This window comes from Eretmochelys imbricata, chromosome 14, assembly GCF_965152235.1.
Source record: "Eretmochelys imbricata isolate rEreImb1 chromosome 14, rEreImb1.hap1, whole genome shotgun sequence".
NCBI classification, from domain to species: Eukaryota; Metazoa; Chordata; order Testudines; family Cheloniidae; genus Eretmochelys; species Eretmochelys imbricata.
Window position 1 is genome coordinate 55,660,169 of NC_135585.1, and position 10,749 is coordinate 55,670,917.

At 59.0% G+C, this 10,749-nt stretch overlaps 1 protein-coding gene across 1 annotated transcript; it reads right to left on the reverse strand.

Moving 5' to 3' along the window:
- Positions 1–4,223: 4,223 nt before the first annotated feature.
- LOC144274206 (proteasome subunit beta type-9-like) lies at positions 4,224–10,406 on the reverse strand. The gene is made up of 6 exons (XM_077832836.1): positions 10,323–10,406; positions 6,656–6,723; positions 5,821–5,952; positions 5,586–5,715; positions 4,797–4,938; positions 4,224–4,402 (listed from the first exon to the last, which is right to left on the reverse strand). The coding sequence occupies exons 1-6, from the start codon at positions 10,404–10,406 to the stop codon at positions 4,275–4,277; spliced, it is 684 nt and encodes a 227-aa protein (XP_077688962.1). The 3' UTR covers positions 4,224–4,274.
- Between the last annotated feature and the right edge of the window lie 343 nt (positions 10,407–10,749).

Genomic DNA, 10,749 nt, shown 5'->3' on the forward strand with positions numbered 1-10,749 from the left:
GCATCCGATGAAGTGAGCTGTAACTCACGAAAGCTTATGCTCAAATATATTGGTTAGTCTCTAAGGTGCCACAAGTACTCCTTTTCTTTTTGCGGATACAGACTAACAGGGCTGCTGCTCTGAAACCTGTTTTTACCTCGTGGAAGTGAAACATTCGGCCGTGTCAGGCGGTAACGACGGAATGGTTCGTTTGGCCGTTTCCTCCCCACGCAGTTCATTGAAGTCGCCCCGTTCCCAGCATTTGATCGGCCGCATTTCTGAATGCACCGAATTTTTGTTGGGTGGTTTCTAGCCCTGCTGGCACCTGGCAACCACAACACCCCTAAGGGCTCGAACCTGAAGGGTATTTAAACAGAACCAGGATTTTGAAAAACCTCCCTGGGTTTTTTAAGCTGATCTCAAAACGTCAGGGGGCCTGGCTGGTGATTTCTGACCCCTCGCAGTTACGGATCCAGCCTCCCTCCTCGGCGACCCCCCCGCGGGGCTCTCGGGGTGGGCTCCTCAGCGGGTGGAGATCAGCATGGCCAGGCCGGGGGCGATGGAGCTGAGTTACCCCAGCGGGAGGGCTGGCCCATCGGTCCTGGCTATGCTCCGTCTCCCGCTGTGCGGCGTGGATGAAACCCCCCCACCGCAACACCCCCCGTCCCCGGCTCACAGCCCGCAGGCGAACACAAACGCACCTTTCGGAACTTTTTACAAACTCGTGGTTTTGGGGGGGCCCGACCCCTGGGGTTCAAATGCCCGGGGCTGACAACGTTGCTCCCGCAGAACTGGACCCTGCCCTGCCCTGCCCTGCGGATGGGTTTCCGGCACCAGCCTGCTTCCCACTCAGCATCCACACACGCCCCATTGGCTGGGCCCCTATGCGGCTGGGCGTCTCAGCTCACAGCTATGGGGGGCTGTGCAGGGCCCCCTAGAGAAGAGCATGCAGCCTGCCTGGGGACGGGGTGCAAATCCCCTTGTGCCCCGCAGGGCAGGGATGCCGTACACCTGGATCTGAGCTGCCAATTAACGCACCTCACTTACTCTGGGGGAGGCTCACGCCCAGCTGATCTGGCTCTGAGCACGGCCCAGAGGCACAGACCCAGCTACTCCTAATCAGACGGCACTCTGGGAGCAGCTAATCCAGATCAGCTCAGCGCTGTGTTCGCACCTACTTCATGCAGCTCACGTTCGCTGACACGTTGCCCTGGGCCGGGGTGGCTCATTCCAGCTTGTGCCACAGCCATAACCCGCCCCAGCCCATGGGCCGCTCCTGCCAGTCTCCGGGGCAGGGCAGGTTGGGGTTAAATACCCCCAGGTTGAGCCAGCCGGGGCCAGTTTGCTGCTCCACGTGGCATTGCCCCCCCCTGCATTTCCTCGCCAGCTGGGCCCAGGCCAGCAGGGGATTTCCTGGCTACAGACCCAGCAAACAACCCGCCCTGATTAGCCACTAGAAGGAGCCCGCAGCCGCTTTATTGTGTACCCGTGAACCAGGCCCTTTCCGAGAAATCACCCGGGAGAGGAGAAACCTTCCCACGCTGGGCTCCAGAGGGGGCTGCTGCCTCGCCCTAGCCCAGCCTGGGCCTTCCTCCGGCTGGGAGGGGAGCTGGGCTCAGGGCAGCTGGGACAGAGAAATCCCCTGCTCCTTGCTCGCCTGCCCTGCCACGTTCACCCTGGGGCACTAGCTGGGCATACGGCATCTGGGGGCAGAAACGCAGGCTGAGCTGGGGAGTGGGGGGTCGGGTCATGCTGGTGCCTGGGATAAGGTCCCTGTGGATGCAGCCTGACCCCCAGCGCGTGGGGGGCTGATGTTCCCCTGGCCCAGAGACACACAGTCTCCCCAGTGCTGTAAGGGAGCTCCCAAGGCTGGACCACCAGACAGGTCAGTGCGTGGGGGTCCCTGGGGGAGACCCGACCTCCCCAGCCACCTGCGTGGGTATTACAGATCCCCCAAGGCACTTTCCATAGGAGCAGGGGTTTGCCCCCACTGTCCTTGGCCAACGTTTCCACCGAGTGTCTGGCCGATGCGCTCTCCCCCAGAGGTGGCTGCATTTCCACGGGGTGGCGTGTGCTGTGCGTGGTCTGTGAGGCCCTTTGGGACGCAAGGCACGCTAGCAACGGCAGGAGGGCTGCAACCCCGAGCTACTTCTGCTGCTCCAAGGGAGTCGGATTTTCCACTGCGGTCACTCCAAAAGGCCAGAGCCCAGCGCAGGCCCTGTTGTGCGGGACAACCACATCGGACCGCCAGCCCCTGCCCGGACGAGCTGACAGGCTAAAAGGCAGGACCCCACAAGGAGGGGCTGCAGCAGAGGGTCACAGTGTTGCCAGCTCTCACAATTTTGTCACAAGTCTCGTGATATTTGAGGGTTTGGTGTAAAATCCCAGCTGCTGGAGTCCTGGGAGTAGGGGAGAATTACAGCTTGGTTATTTTTTGTAAAGCACATCTCACCCTGCTGATTGCAAAGAAAAGCTTAAAACCACAAACCCAAAAGACTCAGAAACCAAATAAGCCCCCCCTCCATTTTTGTAAATCTCATGATTCTTTAGCCAATCTCATGATTTTTAGGGTGTGTAATTCATGATGTTTTAACATGTGGGGCTGGTTATAGTGCATATGAAGAGGTGACGTCTCAAGAGGGACCTGATGGAGAAGGTTGGCAGACTTGCTTGGGAAGCGTTGATAAAATACAATATTCCCCAACACACTGTGTAATTAGCTTGTGGAACTCACTGCCACAGGACGTCGCTGAGCCCAAGAACTAAGTAAAACTCACAAAGGGGTTGGCCATTTCTGTGGCTCACAGAATCTCCAGAGCTGGACTAGTTCATGCTGACAATGGGCAGGGATCTCAAACCTCGCACCGCAGGGCCTGAGCCGATCTCTGACAATCACAGGGCAGATTTTGTCCCATAGCTGCTCCTGCGGGCTCTGCTCCTCGCTCTGCCCTGGCTGGCACTGGTCACCGGGGCAGACGGGAGCTTGGGCTAAGTGGACGTGGGATCTGATCCAGTGTAGCAATCCCTGTGTTCCTCAATAATAATCCCCTTTGTTCCTGTCCCGTACCCCACGTGTGTCCCTGTGGGGCTGCCCCAACCCCACTCGCTCCAGGAAACAGATTTTGGTTCCATTTTCCTCCCCGTTAGATAACAAGAGGGATCCCGGAGCCGCGGCTTTGGGGTTGATAAGATGGCCGAAGTTCCTCTAGTGGGTCCGGCGCTGTTCTTGGCGGGGAGCTAAGATGCCACCCTTTGCCTCTGTTCTTGGGGCATTGATGGCCCCGCTAGTGGCCCAGGAAGGTGGTAAAGGAGGGAAGGGGTCTGGGTTTGCTTGAGCCCCAGCTCCTCTCAGCCCCTGCGGGTTCTCACCCTCATCCCCCTTGGCTGGGGAAGGGCATCTCCCTCCTCTCCTGGGCAGGGTCCCCCCTTACTTCCGTTCTCTGATTTTCCAGGTCTCAGAGCACCCCTCTAAGCTCCAGTCCCCTCTCCTTCCTCCTCTCTCTCTGTCTGCCCGAAGCAGGGGGGTTTATGAAGTTCCTAACAGGGCCTTAATTGACCGCAGGTGCTCCAGTTAACCTGCAGCCACCTTCCCTCCTCTACAGGGAACCACGCCTCAATTAGCCTTGAGCTGATATATTTCCCCTCTCGCACTCTCCTACTGCTCCCTGGCCTCCCCACTGTGTATCCCAGGGCCCCCCCAATGACCCAGCACTGCACAGGACCCCGAGCCTGGCTGCAGAGATACAAGCCCGTCCTCCCAGCGCCGGGCTGCGACTAGACTGTTCTACCGACACTGTGCCCCTCTGCACCCCGGATCTCTCCCTGCCGCGCCCCCCTCTGCCCGCGCTCCCTGCCACCAGCAAGCTCACCCTGGGCCGGCCCCTCACAGCCGGGGCCTGAAGTGTCTTCAGGGGGCAACCCCCACCCCGGGAAGCCCCACTGCATGGAGAACTGGGGTAAGGGCCTGAGCAGCCCCAGATATGGGGCGTACAAAGGTGACCCAGGGCTGGGGGAACAGAGCTGGGCCCCGTCTATTGCAGCCCGGGGGTTGGCAGGTGTCAGGAGCGGGGTGATAAGAGGCTGGTTTGTAAAAGGCCCCTGGGGAGTAAGGAGTGGGCCATGGGGGGAGCTGGGGTACAAATCTCTAAGGTGGGTGTAAATCAGGATAGCTCTTCATGGCTCCGCGCTGATCTACCCCCTCCGGGCTCCAGCCCCGTGCATCCGCCCAAGGAGTCTCGCAGGCCGCCGGCGCTCGGAGAGGTTTATTGGGTATAAAAGAGGGGCCGGCCCAGAACTCATTCGTCGTAGAACTTGGGGATCTCGTCCCCCAGGAACACCTGCTCCACGGCGCCCGACTTGGTGATAGTGACGAGATAAATAACCCCCCCGCTGGAGCCGTCCCGGCTCATCGCCAGGGCAATGGCTGGGGGAGAGAAACAAGGGGTTAGTGAATCGGTGCCAGCAGTGGGGAGAGGCCCCGTGTCCCATCCCCTGCCCCCTGAGCCAGCCGGTCCCTGCCCTGGGGCTGGATCACAGACAGCAGCTCCTAGAGGGGAGAGGCCCCGTGTCCCGTTCCCTGCCCCCTGAGCCAGCTGGTCCCTGCCCTGGGGCCGGATCACAGACAGCAGCTCCTAGAGGGGAGAGGCCCCGTGTCCCGTTCCCTGCCCCCTGAGCCAGCCGGTCCCTGCCCTGGGGCTGGATCACAGACAGCTGCTCCTAGAGGGCAGAGGCCCCGTGCCCAGCCCCCTGAGCCAGCCGGTCCCTGCCCTGGGGCCACCGTGCCCTGGACCTGCCTCACGCCACCGAGGAGCAGGTACCGTTCTTGGTGAACTGGCGACACTCCTCTGGAGTCATCCCGGGCTTGTAGGCTGCATCCACGTAACCATAAATGTAGCTGCTGCCGGACCCGCCGATGGCAAAGGGGTGGCGGGTGAGCATCCCCCCCAGCGTCCCGTACACCTGTGGGAGCGAACGCACGCCGGGTGAGAGCCCAGGCCTGGCGCGGGCCGGGGGTTGGGGCGTCGTGGACGGGGGGCGACTGACGCTGCCGTTCACTGACCGCGGTAAAGACCGTCCGTTCCCTCGACCCCCTGCCGGGTCTCAGGGTGGGCGTCTCTCCTCACCACCCGGCATGGCACGGACCCACAGCCAGGCCTTGGGAGCCTCCCGGGGCCACGTGAGCATGGATGGGGCAGGAGGTTCTGGGTTCAGGTCCCCCCGGGGTGCTGGCCTGGCTCCCGGCAGCGGGTGACCTGCCCAGCCATGGCCAAGGGAGGGAACGAGGACACGTTAATGGGGTGTTTTTACCAAGCCTGGCCGGGGCGAGGGGCCACGGAGCCCTGCGGGGAAGCGACCGGGATGTACCCGGGGGCAGGTCTCCTCACCTGGCTGGCGGGTGAGATGCAGGAGCTCAGCCCCGCTGGGGGCGGTTAATGCTTTGCCCCCTTTCCATCGCCCCGAGGGGTCAGGGCCCCTTTGCACCCTGGGCGTAGCTTGTTCTGGCGCATTAACCGGTTTGGCTGGGACGCTGCAGGGAGACGGGGATGGGCCGAGGGGAGATGATCACGGTCCAGAGATCCCCCTGCAGCTGTCAGCCCCCCCCTCACCTGCCCCCCTTTCCTCCGGTCCCATCCCGCCACCATGAGATGCGCCGACAGCTCCTCCTTGTACTTGTAGCTGACGCCCTTCACCAGGCTGGCGGCCGCCAGGACCAGCGGGGCCTCGTCCATGTCCAGGCTGGGGAGAGGAACTGGGGGGGTCAGTGATAACAGGAGGAGCTGCCCCTCACAAGGGGCCATGCGAGCTCCAGCCGGCACCCCCAGGGGACCCTCCCCGCCCTACCTGTGCAGCTCCAGCTGGTAGTGCACCATGTCCGCGATGGCTTGGGCGTCGGCGGCGGAGCCGGAGAGAGCGCAGTAAATCCGCTCGTGCAGCGGGGCCAGCTTATCGAAGACCCGGTTCACCACGGCCTCCCTGGGGGGGGAGTCCGGAGCCCAGCGTGAAATCCAGAGCCCCGAGCGCAGAACCGGAGTCCGACCCGGGCGCCCAGACTCAGAATCCAGGACCTGCCCCGGTCCCAGACCCCCTGTGCTGGGTGGGACACGCGCCCACCCCCTGCTCTAGTGTAAGGCGCGGAAAGGGTTAACGACCTGCAAACCCCAATCCTGCTCCCCCTGCCCCGCAGAGAGAGGCTGCACCTGGGCTCTGAGCAGGGGCAGGCCTGGCTGTGGGGTCTTCACTGGAGAACCGGGGCTGGAAGCTGTGGGGGGTGTGGAGGCCCTGGGAGGCTGCTCCGGGCTGCTGCCGAGAGCCTGGGAGTGGGGTCTGTGGAGGGAGATGGTTCCCGGGGACGGGGGCTCTAGTCCGGCTGGAGATCTTGGCTGGGCGAGGGGAGGCCGAGGGACTGAGGACAGGAGCCAGGTGGAGCGGGGTGGGGCTGGGACGTGCGCTAAGGCAGGGTCTGAAGTACAAACTCCAGGTGGGAACCAGGACCCCCAGGGAGCAGCGAGCAGGCAGCCAGGGGACGGGGAGAAGCTCAGACAGCCCCTCACAATGGGGCACAGTCCAGCCAGTGTCCCTATGTGGGGGAGCGAGAGAGAGATTCCCTCTATTCACCGGGGACCGGAACGCCCGTCTGCTCCGGGGGCCTGTCAGCTGGGTGAGGCCTGGCACTTACCCCGCAGAGACCCTGGAGTCTGATCCCACTACGACCCCGCCATCAAACTCCACCGCCATGATGGTCGTCTGGGGAAAGGGAGGAGACAGAGGTTCAGTGCAGGGACCCTCAGAGCCCAGGAGAGACTGAGGGTCACCCCACGCCCTGCAGGGAGCCAGCACCGGGCTCCTGGGGGGTCCAGGGCTCCCCCCAAACCAGGGGCTGGTGGGGCTGCAGGCAGAGAGCATAACTGGCCCTCACACTGCGACTCCACTGTGGGGGAAAGGGGAGCCAGGACTCCTGGGTTCTATCCCAGCTCTGGGACGGGAGTGGGGTTTAATGGGTTAGAGCAGGGGGCGCTGGGAGCCAGGACTCCTGGGTTCTCTCCCAGCTCTGTGTGGGAGTGAAACCGGGGCCCTAGACGCGAAAGCCCCTTATCGTGTTCTCTGGCCCAGCCGGTCCCGTCCAGCCCACGGCTCAGTGGGATCAGACGGGGGTGGCTCTGGGATTTGATCACACATGGCAAAGGGCCGGTTGCGATGTGTGACAATGGCCTGGCCAGGCAGCCGGGCACAGAGCCCTGGGGCTGGCAGCGCCGGGGGTGGGGGTGGGGGTGGGGGAGGCTCCAGCACCTGCTGCCCGGAATGGGCAGGTGCTGAGGGCGGCGGCTGCGTTACCGATCCAGGGTTTACACCAGGGAGCGCCCAGCTCGGGCGCCAGGTTCGGGGCGGGGGGGGCGCACGGCACCTCCCAGCCAGAGTCCCCCATTCCCAGGCCACTGGTCTGACCCAGGCCATCTCCTCCACTGGGGAGCAATACGAAAAGAGTCATTTGGGGGGCAGGCAGGGAAGACAATGTGACTGAGTGGTCTCGGCCCCTACCTGGAAGGGGGAGACCCTGGGGCCAGTTCCCTGTTTATCCAGAGAGGAAGAGCTGCAAAGGAGAGATGGACTGTTACTCTGAGGAACGTGGGCGCGCAGTGAGTTTAGGTGTCTACAGGGCGAGGAGGGAGATTGATGGATCGCAGAGGTGGGATGTAGGTGCCCAAGTCGGGGGTTTAGGCAGCCAAGTACTTTGGTGGATCCCACCTGGGAGTCTCTCTCTCCCTGGCAGGGTTTCTAACCTTTAATCCTTCTCGTGGCTCTTCTCTGATCCCTCCCCCATTTATCCCCAGCCTGTGGGCCCTAGGCCCAGACCCAGGATCCCAGCTGTGGTCACACCAAGGCCAAATCCCATGGGAAAATCCCCTCCCTCCCTATGCCACCTCAAGATTCCCCTCTTGATCTGTCCCACTGGCCCTTCTGTTCACAGCGCGGCACTGGGAGCTGCTGGTCAGCTCGTTATCCACCACCGTGGCCCCACGGCTCAAACACCTTCATTTGTTAATCCTCAACGGACTCACCTCTCTGCGTGAGGGTATTTTACACAGGGAACTGAAACACAGCCAGGGAGAGAAGCCAGGAGTCCTGGCTCCCAGCCCCCCTGCTCTAACCCACCAGCCCCCACTCCCCTCCCAGAGCTGGCACCACCAGGCTGCCTGCGGCTCTTGGCTTTCATTGAAAGAACAAGTACGTTTCTCACCCTTGTGGCTTGAGAACGTGAAGCAAGTGCCACCAGGAGCCACAGGAACCAGAGGACACATGGATTCTCTGTCAATTATGATTTAAAAAATCTCAGTGTTCAAGATGTGGGCATACCATGGATTTATATAGAGGCAGTATGATATTTTCTGTCTGATTATCTATCCCTTTCCTAATGATTCCCAACACTCTGTTAGATTTTTGGCTGCTGCTGCATATTGAGTGGATGTTTTCAGAGAACTACCAACGATGACTTCAAGATCTCGTTCTTGAGTGATAATTTAGACCCCATCATTTTATATGTATAGTTGGGATTATGTTTTCCAACGTGCATTACTCTGCATTTATCAACCCTGAATTTCATCTGCCAGTTTGTTGCCCAATTTTGTGAGATCCCTTTGTAACTCTTCGCAGTCTGCTTTGGAGTTAACTATCTTGGGTAATTTTGTATCATCTACACATTGTTTACCCCTTTTTCTAGATCATTTATGAATATGTTGAATGGTACTGACCCCACTACAGACCCCTGGGGGATACCACTATTTACCTCTCTCCATTCTGAAAACTGACCGTTTATTCCTACCCTTTGTTTCCTCTTTTAACCAGTTATCGGTCCATGAGAGGACCTTCCCTCTTATCCCACGACAGCTCACTTTGCTTAAGAGCCTTTGGTGAGGGACCTTGTCAAGGGCTTTCTGAAAGTCCAAGTGCGCTATGTCCACTGGATCCCCCTTGTCCATGTCTGTTGACACACTCAGAGAATTCTAGTTGATCAGTGAGGCATAATTTCCTTTTACAAAAAACATGTTGACTCTTCCCCAACTTACCATGTTCGTCTCTGTGTCTGATCATTTTGTTCTTTTACTATAGTTTCAACTAGTTTGCCTGGTACTGAAGTCCAGGCTTACGGGCCTGTAATTGCCAGGATCAACCCTGGAGCCTTTTTAAAAAATTGGCTTCACATTAGCTCTCCTCCAGCCATCTCGTACAGAGCCTGATTTAAGCAATAAGCTACATTCCACAATTAGTAGTTCTGCCATTTCACATTTGAGTTCCTTTAGAACTCTGGGGTGATACCATCTGGTCCTGGTGGCTTATTACTGATCAGTTTCGTCCAAAACCTCCTCTACTGACACCTCAATCTGGGACAGTTCCTCAGATGTGTCACCTAAAATAGGCGCTGGGAATGGTTCAGTAAGAGGCTGCTGTAATCAGGAGACATGAGGTAGGACTAAGACAATGTGCCGTTGTTTGTACTATGTATGTCCATAGATTTGAACTGCAGCATTTATCTGTGTGCGCTCCAGCTGCATTCACTGTGTTAGGTGTAGCTATATTGAATGGTGGAGGGGTTTGATTTGGCAGGTTGGCCAAGCTGTCACTGTGATATGAGGTGTGTGTGTGTGCATGCCTGGGTGTACCTTGAGGGATCAAGTCTAGTTCATTTCAGTATTGAATTCTGTGGGGCATATCAGTAATGGGGCATGTGGTCTTCTTGCCATGGAATTGCCAGCTATCTGGTGGCATACATGGCAGTGGTCTCTGGGGTTTAGTGAAGGGTAAGTGAAGGTGTCATGGATCCACAGGTCCGGTGCTCTGCAAAACCTTTGGAACAGTCCCTTGGAGGAACCCCCACAGGGCGCCAGACCCACTTAGTGTCTCACTCTCTGACTAGGGCAAGTGACGTGGCTTCACCACCTCCTGGAACTGAGACTCGAAGCCGTCAGCACCCTGCTTCACGCTGTGAGCTCCCCTGCAGCGAGTCCACCTGGTGGGACACTGAGAGAGACTTGTGCACCCAAAGGGAGTGATGCCCCCACCCATTCAGCATCTGCAGGGACTCAGCCAGCTTGGGGCAGCAGAAGGGTTTGTTACTTGGCTGGACCACAGCATAAATGCTAGATAGTCCTTGGTTAGTACAGAGAGCAGAAAATTACAGCATGGCCCATTCCGGGTACCCCAGAGCCACAGCCAAGTGGTACCCACCCTTGGCTCCTGCTCTGTTCCTCTGAGTCCCTTTGTCCTGTCACGAGCCCTTTGTCTAAGTTCCTGGGTGAGTCACCCCCACCTGGCCCCTCCTCAGGCCTTTGTCCCTCTGCTGGTCAAACCTGGCTGGCTTCCTGCTGAGGGGTTGGGACATCCAGGGTCCTTAGCTGCTGGGCAGCAAGTGTCCTGCGGGCTGGCTTTGCCATTATCTTTATGGCCTCTCCAGGACGAGCCAGTCACACCTGTGTGGTAACCCACCTGAGTGTAAACAACCCTTTTCCACCCTCAGGTGGGAATGCTGTATATAGGGGAAACTAAGGCACCATATTCACACAAAATATTTATAGAAAATTCCCACTCTGTCACAGAAGGCAAAGTCTCTGGGCAAGGATGAAGGGGCAGTAACAGAAAGAGGTAGCTTTAACTCTGCATGGACTACATTTTTAGGCAGTTGATTAATACTTAGATTAGAAATGCTCTCTCTAACCTGGCTCCTGTAGATCATGGCCCTGGGATCAGCTGGGGTGGCTAATTCCAGGTCACACTGTA